This window comes from Gastrolobium bilobum, unplaced genomic scaffold (assembly GCF_033153095.1).
Source record: "Gastrolobium bilobum isolate Gb01-03AN ecotype WA unplaced genomic scaffold, APGP_CSIRO_Gbil_v1 utg850, whole genome shotgun sequence".
NCBI lineage: Eukaryota > Viridiplantae > Streptophyta > Magnoliopsida > Fabales > Fabaceae > Gastrolobium > Gastrolobium bilobum.
In genome coordinates, this window is record NW_026897748.1 from 275,306 (window position 1) to 289,080 (window position 13,775).

At 34.2% G+C, this 13,775-nt stretch overlaps 1 protein-coding gene across 1 annotated transcript; it reads left to right on the forward strand.

The window, feature by feature from the left end:
• The first annotated feature begins 1,452 nt into the window (after nt 1–1,452).
• On the forward strand, nt 1,453–13,477 carry LOC133309838 (UDP-glucuronic acid decarboxylase 1-like). The gene is made up of 10 exons (XM_061510685.1): nt 1,453–2,019; nt 2,158–2,305; nt 2,428–2,507; nt 3,672–3,755; nt 3,859–3,933; nt 4,253–4,345; nt 4,614–4,798; nt 11,680–12,244; nt 12,747–12,822; nt 13,041–13,477. The coding sequence occupies exons 1-10, from the start codon at nt 1,453–1,455 to the stop codon at nt 13,214–13,216; spliced, it is 2,049 nt and encodes a 682-aa protein (XP_061366669.1). The 3' UTR covers nt 13,217–13,477.
• The last annotated feature ends 298 nt before the right edge of the window (nt 13,478–13,775 follow it).

Below are 13,775 nucleotides of genomic sequence, written 5' to 3' on the forward strand. Positions count from 1 at the left end.
GAATTATATAAAATTTTATTAAAGGATATTTTTGTCGAAAATATTTGTTTTTATCCTATATAATATTATACAGTGTATTACCAAACACTAAATAATATTATTTTATATAATCCATTATATTATACTATATTATATCAAACGTTGGATATTATTGAAATTTAATCAAATCTTATATAATCAGATTTTATTCTATCAAATCTTATACTATTAATTTTATATCTGTACACACCAAACAAGTCCTTTATAGAAAGTCCACAACATTGATAGCAAGCTGTCGGGGAAGTTTTGCTATATCCCTGAGTCAATGCATTTCTACAACCTCTTTGTCTTAAGCTTGCCTAGATGTCAAAGGCAATGCCGTGATATGCCAAAACAATGTAGAGGCCCTAGATCCTTCTGTTTCCAGCTTTAGAACTATAAGTATACCATTGAAAACTTTGGATACTGTTTCTCAATTCATCCTTAGTCACAGGACTCTAATCACGCAATGAAACAAACAATGACTAAGAGTGCAAATCTAAGTCATTCGCTTTTCCTATAGAACACGTGGAAATTACCCCATTCAAGCATGCTCTCAAAAGAATTGCAATGCGGTTATGATGTAAATAAGGCATGGAATAATGGTGCCATTCCAAAATTGGGAACGAAAATTGATGCCTTAAAAATGAGCCCATCCTCACCTAAATCATTCCCCGTACTAATGTTCAAATAGAGATTAATTCAATATCAGAGGATATGAGAATATTTCTTAATCTTTATAAAAACAAAGTCGATGAGTGAGAGACATTATAAAAACATGTTAGACAACAAATTATTAGAAGGAAAAAGTGTCTGTCATTTTAAAGGATGTAAAGTTGTGTCATGTTAAGAGATAGAAATAAATAGATAAAGGAAGAGAGAGTTCACAAAAAAAATAAAGATGTGACTTCCACCTCTATGTGACAGTGAAAGAATATAAGTTGTGTCATTTAAAAGGATAAATATCATTATCATACAAAATAAAGGATAAATATTTTTCCCTTTTTAAATTCATAATAATATTATATCCAACAAAATTCAAACTATTTAGTTCTCTTTGAATTCCTTTCTAATTTTTTTTCACCTTTTAAATATTTATTTATTCTTACTTATTTCTTTGTTGTTGTTGTTAATATCGTTATCAAACCTTTCAAATCATGGTGTTGCGGTAAAGGAAAGGAAGAGTTAAGTGAGTGACAGTGTATTTGAATATAAAATGAACCATAGTTGGAGAACTCCATAATCCCTGTGATGTTGATGTTTATGTATCTAAGGCGAGCTGGAAGAGGGAGAGAGAGAGAGAGAGAGAATGCACGTTGAAGTGAATGTTACGAGTTTGGAATAGCCATGATAATGGCGGGTTTCTTATTCGCTACGAACTTGTAACAAACACTCAACAATCAACAACAAGGAACATTGTCAGCTTCTGAAGGCATGAAACAGGTACACAAGCAAACGGGCTTAAGTCACAGACGCGATGAAGAGATGGCGAGTGCACAATCACAATCGCCACCTTATTCACCCAAAGCACCAAAGCACCCAAGATCCATTAACTACCTTTTGCGAGAGCGGAGGCTTTTGTTCATCTTAGTCGGCATCTTGATCGGGTCATCATTCTTCATTATCCAACCCGCCCTCACTTCTCCGGAGCCCCGTCCCTTACTATCCGGATCTGCCACTTTCCCCTCCCACGACGTCGTATCGGGCAGGGTCCCAGTCGGAATCAACGGCCGCCGCCTCAGGATCGTGGTTACCGGCGGAGCCGGTTTCGTTGGGAGCCACCTCGTGGACAAGCTCATTGCCAGAGGGAACGACGTGATTGTGATTGATAATTTCTTCACTGGGAGGAAGGAGAACCTGGTGCACTTGTTTGGGAACCCGAGGTTCGAGCTTATTCGTCACGATGTGGTGGATCCTATCCTGTTAGAGGTGGATCAGATTTATCACCTCGCTTGCCCTGCCTCACCCGTGCATTACAAGTACAATCCCGTTAAGACCATTATATCCTTGTTTCTTTCTAATTGCAATTGGAATTGCAGTGAGTACAAAGGATTAGTTTCTAATTGAATGTCATGTTATTAGATTGTTTTGGGATCCTTAACTGTGTTTTGTGTGTGTGTGTGTGTGTGTGGGGCTTACAAGACCAATGTGATGGGTACCCTTAACCTGTTGGGCCTTGCAAAGAGGATTGGGGCTAGGTTTCTGCTTACTAGTACCAGTGAGGTTTATGGGGATCCGCTGGAGCATCCCCAGAAAGAGACCTACTGGGGGAATGTCAATCCAATAGGTGAGTTTGAGTTTGCTAAGTATTGAACTTGTGTTGTGACTTGTGACCTACTTAGTTATGAAATGTGATTATGAAGGATGGGTGTTGGTTTGGTATGTTGAACATATACTTCCGAGTTGTAGGTGAGAGGAGTTGTTATGATGAAGGAAAGCGGACTGCAGAAACCTTAACCATGGATTATCATCGAGGTGCTGGCGTTGAGGTAGCTTATTAGTTATATATTTAATTGATCATAGCTACTGTAATGTCTACCTTGTTGGCTAAAAAGTTTGTGTATTGTTGCAATATACCATTCCGATACACACTTGGTAGTTTGTTTCCATCCTGCTTTGTACGCCTTGTTTTAGCTTGAAACCATGCATACATTACTGCATGTAATTTTTCTTGCTCTGGCTCACTATTAGCTCGTAAAACTTACCAGTTATTTACTTATCATCTCATTAAACTATCCTTAGTCTTTCCAGATTATTAATTACCTTAGGAAATTGAAGCATGAAGTTGTCTTTGACACTTTGTGCTTACAAACTTGGTCTTCCCTCGGGATTTACTTAACATAACTGGAACCAATGTATCCATTGTAGTCAAAGAGTGATCTAACCACTCTCACCAGCCATTGTTAAGCATGGACACATCTATATGTGGCTGAACCCTAAAGCATTCTAATTGACTGTTTGGTTGATTACAATTTCACATAAAGAAATAGCGTACTTAACTCATTCATTCAGGGTGAGTTAACCAAAATTCTGTTTATCATTGTTAGAGAAATTAGCTTGTGGACTGGATATTCACCCCAAATATTTTAATAAATCAAAGTTCCTACATTTGTGTTATCTCCAATAAATGAGTAAACAGATTGGCATCTTTTCCCCCCTTTGTTGAGAACTTAATTGGGAGGATCAAACACTGATATTGTTTGCCATGCTGGAAATAACATCAATTGCTGTGGAAAAGGAACAATTATTTGTTATCTAGGACACAAGTTAGTCATTGAGTCTTTCGCTTTGCTAATGTTGGATTTCTAATTGACCAAACACGAGAATTTGGTCTTTGCTGTTCAGAGTAGCTACAATGTTATCAATTTCGAAGACAATTCTCTCAAAAATAGCATAAAAGCAAGCACATATTAGTACCCCAAAAGACTTCGATAATCCTTTTCTTTTTCAGCCTAATTGATTGCTGGTATTGCATGCGTAGGATTTGAATAACTTAATTTCAAATGCATGGTTATATGTTTCCAAAATTCTTCATACGGAGCAAAATTAATGAATATCCAAAATTAGAGGATCTTAGACTGGTTGCGGTAACTTCTGCAAACTAAATGTTACTGTTGAGACTTTAGACTGATCTGAGTCTTGCTGGTTTATAGGTTCGTATTGCTCGAATTTTCAACACATATGGGCCCCGCATGTGTTTAGATGACGGGCGTGTTGTTAGCAATTTTGTTGCACAGGTTTGACTCCCTTTCTTTTCTTATTTCTCTTTAATGTTTTTCTGAGAGGGTTTTGTATTCTTTTTTTCTTTTCTTTTTTCTGTATTTTGATGTTGATTCACAGGCTATTCGCAAACAACCATTGACTGTATATGGTGATGGGAAGCAAACAAGAAGCTTCCAATACGTATCTGATTTGGTATAGCAAATATAACTATTTTTGGTTATCTATCTTCACATCTCCCTGAATCTTTTCCTTGTGCTATAATTATGTACGGCATATAACATGTTTTGCTTCTCCCTGTGGGATTAAGAGAAATCATCTAAAGCTCATCAACATAGCAGAAGTTTATTGTTTGCTGAAAGACTGGAAAATCTGAAAGATTGCATATTTTTTAAAAGAAAGATTTTGACTTTAATAGGTTCAAGTGAAAGAATCATTTGTGGTCTCCACATTTTTGTGAGAATCTGTGCAGCATTGTAAGAATGCAATGGTGAACTTAAATTCAATTTCACAGGTTAATGGGCTGGTAGCTTTGATGGATGGTGAACATGTGGGACCTTTCAACCTCGGTAACCCAGGAGAGTTTACCATGTTAGAGCTTGCTCAGGTATCTTTTCTTTCCAAGTCTATCACTTTGTTTTCTTATATCTTTTGGTTTTCAGTTATGATTTTTCCTTACAAGGCTTCAGTCAGATCATGCTGTGACATGCTTGTTTTGTTGATATCTTAATCAATAGCCTTACGTATAGCATATTAACTGTGCACTTCAGCAGTAGGGACACACTTCTGTAATAAATTTTGGGGTCCAGAGAGTGGACTGTGTCAAAATTATTATTTTATGGGCATCTTCTCTTCATCTTTTCATGTATATGCAGGTTGTCAAAGAAACAATTGATTCAAGTGCTACTATAGAATACAAACCAAATACTGCTGATGATCCACATATGAGGAAGCCAGATATTAGCAAAGCAAAGGAATTGCTGAACTGGGAGCCAAAAGTCTCACTAAGAGAAGGATTGCCTCTTATGATTAGTGATTTCCGGAATCGGATTTTGAATGAAGATGAAGGAAAAGGAATGAAATAAGAAACAGTTGCAAACCCTTTCTGCATATGGAGAAGGGAGACCCCTTCATTGTTTTTTTGATCATACACGGTAAACATCAACAGAGTTCTGGTAACACGTCAGTCTGTTAACATCTCAGCACAAAATTGTGATTTGATAAATTTTGACAAATTCTTTTCAGCTGTTTTCTTGTCTATTGTATTGGTTAAAAGTCGTAGTATACTATTGATTTTGGTATCAAGAGAATGCAAAATTTTCTGTACAAAATTGTGTAGTTGTGATGCAATGAATTACTAGGATTTGTTGCATATTACGGGTTGTTGATGTGGTATCTGATTTGTATGTCATAAGCCATTTTCTGGAGTAATTGAGGTTAATTATTATTTCATTGAAGATTTATCTGCTCTTTTTTATTATTTCATTTTTTATCCCCATTATTCAAACCTCATTTCAGACGTAAGGGGAAGGATACATGGAGGTGGTGGGAATCTAACCCAATAGCCCATTCTTGCCAATCGAGTGGGTAAGAAGTAGGAACTGAATTAATTTGGGGAAGGCAGCATTTCCAAATTCAAACTCATATGCGGTGGTGGATCTTGAATTTTTTTTTAATGTTCACTCGTTTAGTGGTGGGGTGCCCTTGAATTTTTTTTTGTAAAGACAGTTTAAATTAACGCTTTATGTACAGGTTATGAACTCGCTCATAATCTAGTTTGCTTCCATAACAAACTGAAAGCAATAATTTGACCAATCATTCTCTTCCTAAATCTTACCAATCCTTCAAAACAAATATTAGAATATACTCCAGTATATCTATACCTCATCATTCTATTTTATAGTGGTGAATAAAAAAGTCAACACTACCTGTACAAAAGGCAAGCGAAATCACATTGAAGGCCTCGTCTCTAGAGATTAACTTATTTGAGAATGTCAGACCTGCAATCAATCCTCTCTTTTTAGAAAAATGAAAAAGGAAACAAAAGATGAAGAAAGTATGTGAATGGATACGTGACAGGGGAAGAAGAATAAGTTTTCTCTCTAATCAATTTGCGTTGCTATGTTGTTTTAATCATCTCTGTACGTTGCTAACTAATATAAGAGTAAATACTCTTTTTGGTCCCTAACAAAAATTTTGGTATACACTTTAGTCCCTTACAAAAAAAAATTAGTGACCTGGTCCCTATGAAATTCAAAGTGAACATATTTTAATCATTTTGAGCGACTAATGTGGGTCTCCTAATATATATATTGAAAAAAGAAACAAATAAGAACCTTTAACAAAGAAAAAAAAAAAAAAAAACTAAAATCACCAGTTTTATGTCCGCACTTGCAGATACGTGCCCCAATCTGGGTCGGCCAGTGCTCATAGCTAGTTTACTTCATTAAAATCCTGTTCTCAATTGTTGAGTTAACGCTTGGTATATTATTTTATATTGGTGGTAGTAAATAATTCATTAACCAGTGTCAAGAAACGTAAAATTAACATGATAATTATCATAATCTATATAATATGTCTTCTTTATGTATATAGAAATGGAGAAAGCTAACGTACACACGAAGGATGGTGTGTAGAAGGTCAGCATCCTGCACGCTTTTGATTGGATACAAATTCGAAAATACTAAAGTGTTAACATTACAGAAATATTAAATACTTATTTATAATGTAAAGTGAAACTCATTCCAGAAATAAATAATCATCGTTCATTATACTATTATAGCATGGTCAGTATCGCGTGATAGTGCGCAAACTGTCTTCCCCCTGATTTCATAAAGGTCGCTCTCATTTTCACGCTGACTTCCAAAAGAGACTTTTCAGTTTTCAAATGATGCTTATAATTAGTGTGTCAAAACTGACCGTTTAATCCATTATTATATGGGAAAAAATATCTAAGGTTACTTTAGATAATTTTGTCTAATGTTCATCGAAACGATATCGTTTTGGAGTTGAAAAATTAAAAATTAAAATGATAAAGACTATTATAACCCTGAAATAAATTAAAATTACAAAAACACCATAATTTCTGTCCCAAAACGACGTCGTTTCGATGAACATTAAATAAAGTTATCTAAAGTAACTTTAGAAAAAATAAACCTTTATTATATTTAGCAATGTTATTAAAATGGCATCCGTGATTGACTCAGTGGGGATATCGAATTAGTGGATTATTGATTTAATTAATGGATCACTGGTTTGAACCACATGAATTAGATATGTATATAAATTTAATTTTATACTCAATTATATAATAAATATTTTAAATGGTGCAAATTAACTAACAATCTCCTAATATGGCTTAGTGGTAACTACTATGATTTTTATCTCCATGATCAGGCTTTGATCCCATCATTATTATCAAAAATTAGTCTAAAAACGTAGAAACACAGTATAAAACCTCAAGTAAAAATGATCTTTAGTAAAAACGGATAGAAACGCGGCATAGAAACATAAAAAACAATAGAAGAGTTCTTACTTGAACTCAATTATTTTATTTTATTTTTTAAAAACCCTATTTTTCTTTTTCTTTTTCTTTTTAACTCAATTTTCTCGTTTTGTATTTTTAGACTTATGTCTTATATAAATTATCTTACTTATATCTTTTAAACATGAAGTTATTCATTAAATTTTGAGTACTAACTTGTATAATTTCTTTCATATGCATATATATAGAATTTTATATCTTAACTTTAAGTAGTAAAATTTTTATATTTCATATCATTTTTACTATTTAGATTTCTACCACTCATTTCATTTCTTCTCAGAAACTCAATATTCACAACATTGGTGTGTATACATTTTCAAAATCCGGTACCGGGTAGAAACGGATCGGGACAAGCCACTGTGATTGGTCAAATAATGAGGGATTTTTTGGTCATAAATTTATTATCATCATTGTATTAAAAAAAGAAATGGATCGGGATGTGCCGATTTATAGATTTAGTGCCACTGACCCCTTAAACAAGATTTCTTATCTTGAAATCTTCTTATCTTTTTAGTTTCATTTTCGTTTCGGTGCGTGTGATTTTAATTGAAATTGATGAGTACAATTTCTTGTGGAATGGGTTTCCTTTAGCCATTGTAAATCAAACAATTTGTTCTACATTTTTATTCTTGAAATTTTGCTTCTTTTAATACCAGAGTGTCACTCCATTAATTTGTGGCACCTTAAACAATTGTGACTGAAAAATGGCAACAGATATGATATTCTCCATAACAGAAATCTGATGTGAGTAGTAATGAACATAAATTATGACATTCTCTTTTGTACCCGCACACACACACCACACACACGAAATGCCTCTTCCTGTACGATTGAAGCAAAAGCATTATTAAGAGGTCAGGTGACAGACCTGTAATAAGAGTGGAGTTCTCCTTTATTTTTTATATTCAATCATTTATATTAGGAAAACAATTTATGTAATAACTAATTCATTAAAAACATAACATGGGAAAATATTATCTTATGCTGTAGGAGAGTATTTTTCTCTCCTACACATACATCGACTTCCGTGTTATTTTTTTTTTCTTTAGGTGAGTGGATCTCACTCATAACTATCTCTATGACATAAGAGAGCTTCTCTTATGTCACATGAGATTAATAAAGCCCACATAACATATAACATAACACAATCATAGATATCATTGAATTAAATTAAAATATTATATACAAGATTTACTTAAAAATAAACTGTTGAAATGTTATTTTCGTAGTATGTAACTATTTTTGTGAAAGTAGATATTTATAATTAAGATATTTTGTATATATATATAGTGGGGCATTAGAACGGATTATTTTTACATTGATATAAAAATAAGAAGTCTTATCTTCATTTTTTTCTCTTTTTAGTTTACTTATATTCAATGACTCACATAATTAATAAATTAAAATTATCGGACATAAGTAAGATCATTAACCAATATTAAAAATATAACTTATACGAATATAAAATAACTATGTATATATATAATTTTTGAGCTGAGTATTATGATACTAATTCCTAAAGTCACAATGCTAAATTAACGAAATCAATGCAAAATAAAGGTTATATACTATAGATCCTTCCCTAACTGTACACACAACTATAGCTCTATAGCACCATAGTGTACATTTTTATCTTGACACTAACCTTATGTCGCAACTAGTTACTAATGTGATCATTCTCTCAAAAATTATCTTTTCCTGTATTCGACCTATGTAGTTAAGTCTTGTTTTTTTTTTGGTAATAAGTGATCAATTAAAATTTGATGTTATTTCAATTTTTTATTATTAATTTTTTTTTTCCCCTGTAAGCTTTAATTTGACAAGTTCAAATTCGAATAACTCATAAGTTTGACCTCAGCTGACCCCTTATTTTCTTGATTTAGATTTTGAGTTAATTCTACCATTACAGTTTTGCCTCCACTAGCTTATCGTGTCCATCCTCGTACTTGGTTGTGAATATCGTAACTAAAAAAATAAAAGTTAAAAGATTATGCCTACCTCTAAAAGCTCTCGGAAAATTTAAGAGAAACTGGTATAAAGGGTGAAAAGAAAGAGAGAATTTTCAGTGGAAGGTATAGGAAATTGGCTATCCATTGAAGATGCGACAGCAGGTAAAGTAAGGGGAAAAAGAGGAGGAAGAAGGCCTTGGAGGCATCTGATTCCATGGATTTGTGAAGTAAACCATTACGGAAGAGAGAAAGAAAGTGGCTTTGCTTGTCCATCCACGGCAAAGCAAAATTCGAAATGGTTAACTAAGTGGCAGAATTTGTTCCATTAGAATCTTAATAATGTTGTGCTTTGATTCTCCTCTAGAAGGCCTTTATTGTGTTCAAGTTGCACAATCCATGTGCCACCACCATCAAGTTTTTATGCAAGTTTGATGCTTTTCTAGTTTCCTTGTCCTTTCTCAAGATTTCACCTTATGAAAACACAAAATTTGGTTTGCTGCCCCATCTAGCTAAATCAACCGTAACAACAAACTACACAATTTTCAGTTTAATTAAGTCTCCTAAAGAAAGCAACATTATGAACTTCAATGGTCATAAATATATTAAATTTTGAGAAAACTGGAAATTGGTGCTGAGTTTCCTTAATGATCTTCTTTGCCAATTGGTATGTACTATTAATATCTTTATTAATCACAAATTGTCATGTGAATGAACTTAGCGCATGAAACTGCTGCAAGTGTTCAGGGTTGCACTTTTTCATCTGACCAAGTTTTCATTGTTCTAAAAAGGTTTTCAGGACAGCTTGTGGTCAAGTGCTTGGTAAGTACTGACCCTGTAGGGCATGCCCAACAAGCCAGCAGGGCAACAGAGCATACCCAAATTCACAGTGCTTTAGTTATTTGTGCCGGCAATTTTTTATATCCAGCACTTTAAATGGAAATTCATGTCGCTGGAACTTCACGCCAATGCAAAACATGTCTGCTCCCGCGTACATATGTTGCACTCTGCACAAAATGATTACTATAAGAAATGATTATCATATATTATTATTATGACTATGTGAGCAATAATAATCACAAACATTTAGACACCCGTGAAAAAAGATTAAAAAGTACCATGTCATGCAATTTATATGCATATAATCTTAAGAAATAGTGAGAAAAAAAAGGGATCCAAAGCTATCAGTTATCTGATTAAATTGTTTCACTTATCTCTTGCTCTCAGAAATTGAGAAGGAACACAATAATACAGTAGCCCTGTTAACCGTAAGTAAAATAAATAGGTTTACCGTTTACCAAATAAATAAATAGGTTTACCTAGAGTGTTACTAGTGAATATGACGGTTTTTTCTTTTTTTTTTTGAAATATTTCAATCAGTTCATTGCTTCGCAACTAATCCGATTCGGGGCGAGTCTAGGATTAAGGCTTTAAATCCCTCCCAAAGGAGATCATCTTCTGTACATCTGTAATAGGTACATCTGTCATTCAACAAGTGACACTTGGATAAAAAAAATATTTTTCTCTTCTTTCGATACAAGATGACAGTCATTCCTCATTTTTTATTGAATAGATGTACTGAGTTAATGGTACAGCAGTAGTACCATAGATATTTCCCTCCCAAAAGTGATATTGGGGAGATTCGAACACATGTTCTCATCCCCACTTGCTTAGCTCTCATGCGCCAACTTGATGTACCACCATTTGGTTTGATGGTTTTTTCTTTTCTTTCACATAATGGAAACTAACAAGGAGATATGGCAAATTAGTGTACATACTATACATCATTTTCATTCTTTAAATCAATAGAAAGGTCGGTTACTTCTCATAAAGATCACTCTGTTTTGCTATATCTTTTCGCCAAATTGATGCAATTCCACCATCCACCTCCACCCTTTTAATAGAACGGAAAAACAACAATAAGGATATATATCCCGTTCAGGACATACAAATTTGTATTGAATACTTTTTTTAATGTTTGATTCTAATGCCCGTGTCACGTTACTCTTGCCATGCTAAAACCATTGACAATTACATGAACACACTTATAATGTGGATCATGTCCCTACATCAATCCGAATGTACGAGCAATTGACTTAGGTGGTGCACTATTAGAACAAAGATCCAAACTCATGCTAGTCTTGCGAAAGTTGAAACATTTCCTTCCCACTATAATTAATTCCATTTCCATATATCAAACAAAGAAAATCATTAGTTTTTCAATTTCCCATTTCAGTCCTATGTCTTTCTCTCCCTATCTCAATCCCTAACCCCTCAACCCCACAGAATTGAAGCTTTTAAAGCAGTCAGTACCAACCTTCCTTCTGCCTCAACTTCCTTCTTTATCTCTCCCTTTCTGTGCCCTGCAGATTCTCTAAACCACCATCATCATCCGGAGATGAAAAACACAGAAATATTCTGTGCATCACAGGCTTCAACAGCCATATGTCTTAGCATGGATCAAGCCTCATCCTCTTCCTCTTCCTCTTCCCCTTCTTCCAACACCATTCAATTCGGGGGTAGAGCCATTGATCGCCACAACCCCATCATCACAGATTCAAGAAGAACCCCCTCCAGAGATCTCAATGCCCCTAGTTCTTCTTCTAAGCCACCCATCGTCCCCAAACCTTTCCATAAGGCCAAGAAAAACTCTACCCCAAAGCCAAGTGAACAGAAAAAGAAAAATGCATCAAAGGGTCAAGATCAGAAGAAGAAGAAGAAAAGTGCAGCAGAAAAGCTCACTAAACTTATTACCAACAATTACTCTTCTAAACCAGTTGATAGTATTCCGCAGAGGAGTTGGGTGAGGCCTCATTCTGATATAATCACTCCTCATGGTTCATCAAGATATTTGCTCAGTGACACTGCTTCCTCTGTCGGTGCATTAGATTATGATCCTGTTTTGGCTTTAACCAAGGTTGATAACGAAAAGGCTCAAGTTGTTCATCAAGATGAAATCAACCATTCATCTAAACCCTCTAGCTGTTCTCCTCCAAAATCTGGTTCCTCAAACCAGGTTAGTTATCTCTATTTATGAGGCCATGTAAATGGCACTAGGATACTTATATAGGATTCTCCAACCTGAATTATATGCATTTGTTTCTTGTCAAGGAGCCACTCCTAGTAGACTATATCTGATTATACAAGCAAATTTTTTCGTTTATGGTATAACTCATGAGGTCGAGTGTCCTGCCGTGATAAAGTTGCTCTCTTTTTAGCTTCAAATTCGGAAAATAGTCTCTTTGCAAATATGTAAAGATAAAGTTGCATGTAGAAGCATTCTCTTTACCCCAACCCTTGTTAATCGGAATATAATGGATAGTGGTTAATTATGATGACTCATGAACAGGAATAAGCTTGGTAGCATGCGTTTGTGGAATGATTAAGCAATATTAGCATATGCACCGAACAAAATTGGACCCCTTGACAGTGAAACAATGCTCAACTTCAATACAGTAATATTTGCATATTATGGACTTACACGCTATTGATTTTGATTTGAATGGATTTTGTTGCAGGTTGTGGTATTGAGGGTTTCTCTGCACTGTAAAGGTTGTGAAGGGAAGGTGAGGAAACATCTCTCTAGAATGAAAGGTATGCAAGTCACCTCCTCTCTCTTAAAATTTTCTAGTTCAAATCATTAGTAGAATGGTGTTAAAGAATATTTAGCCTAAAAAAGTTCAGATTAATCAGTAAAAGGACTTGGATTTTTTGAAGTGAAAAAACATTTTTTTATGTGCCCTTTTTATTGTTTTATTCTGTTCACAAATAAGCATTCAAGCCATTTCCTATATTGTTAATCATATGGGCAGGAGTTACGTCCTTCGACATAGACTTTAAGGCAAAGAAGGTTACAGTAGTTGGCGATGTGATTCCATTGAGCGTATTGGCAAGCATATCAAAGGTGAAGAATGCACAATTTTGGCCAGCCTCTGCTTCAGCAGTTGAATCTGATAGCGCAGAAACAAGGAAAACAAATTTGATCTAACTGAAGAGGAAAGTAGGCCATTGTTGTATGCTTTTGAGTCTGAATTGGGTAGTAATTTAATTAGTGTAAATGAAATGTTAGCAAGTGCAGCTGTGGCTTTGTAGGCGATGATAACTATTAAGAGTTAAAAGGAACCTGTTTTTTTTTTTTTTAAGGATGGGTCTAATTTCTCTAGAAAAAATTTACTATATTTAAATCTGCCAAACATTCGACCCTGATGTTAACCAAGTGAAAATAAAAAATAAAAAATTGCACAATAACCTTCGGCTAATATCATAATTTTGTAGCCGAAAAAAAATTAAACTTTTATATTATTGATATAATTGCATGTCTACTCTCATGTTATAGAAGAAAATATATTTTATGCTAAAATACAAAGTGGTAAAACCCGTCATTAAAAATAAAAAAAAATGAAAAAATAACATCATAATTATCAAAGTGTCTATAGTATAAGATATTAGTTTCCTATAACATGATACTAGTATTTTCCTTGAACTTAGGTACTTCATCATATTGAAAAAAAAAATAAAAGTCATTAATCCTTCTGAAAATTTAATGC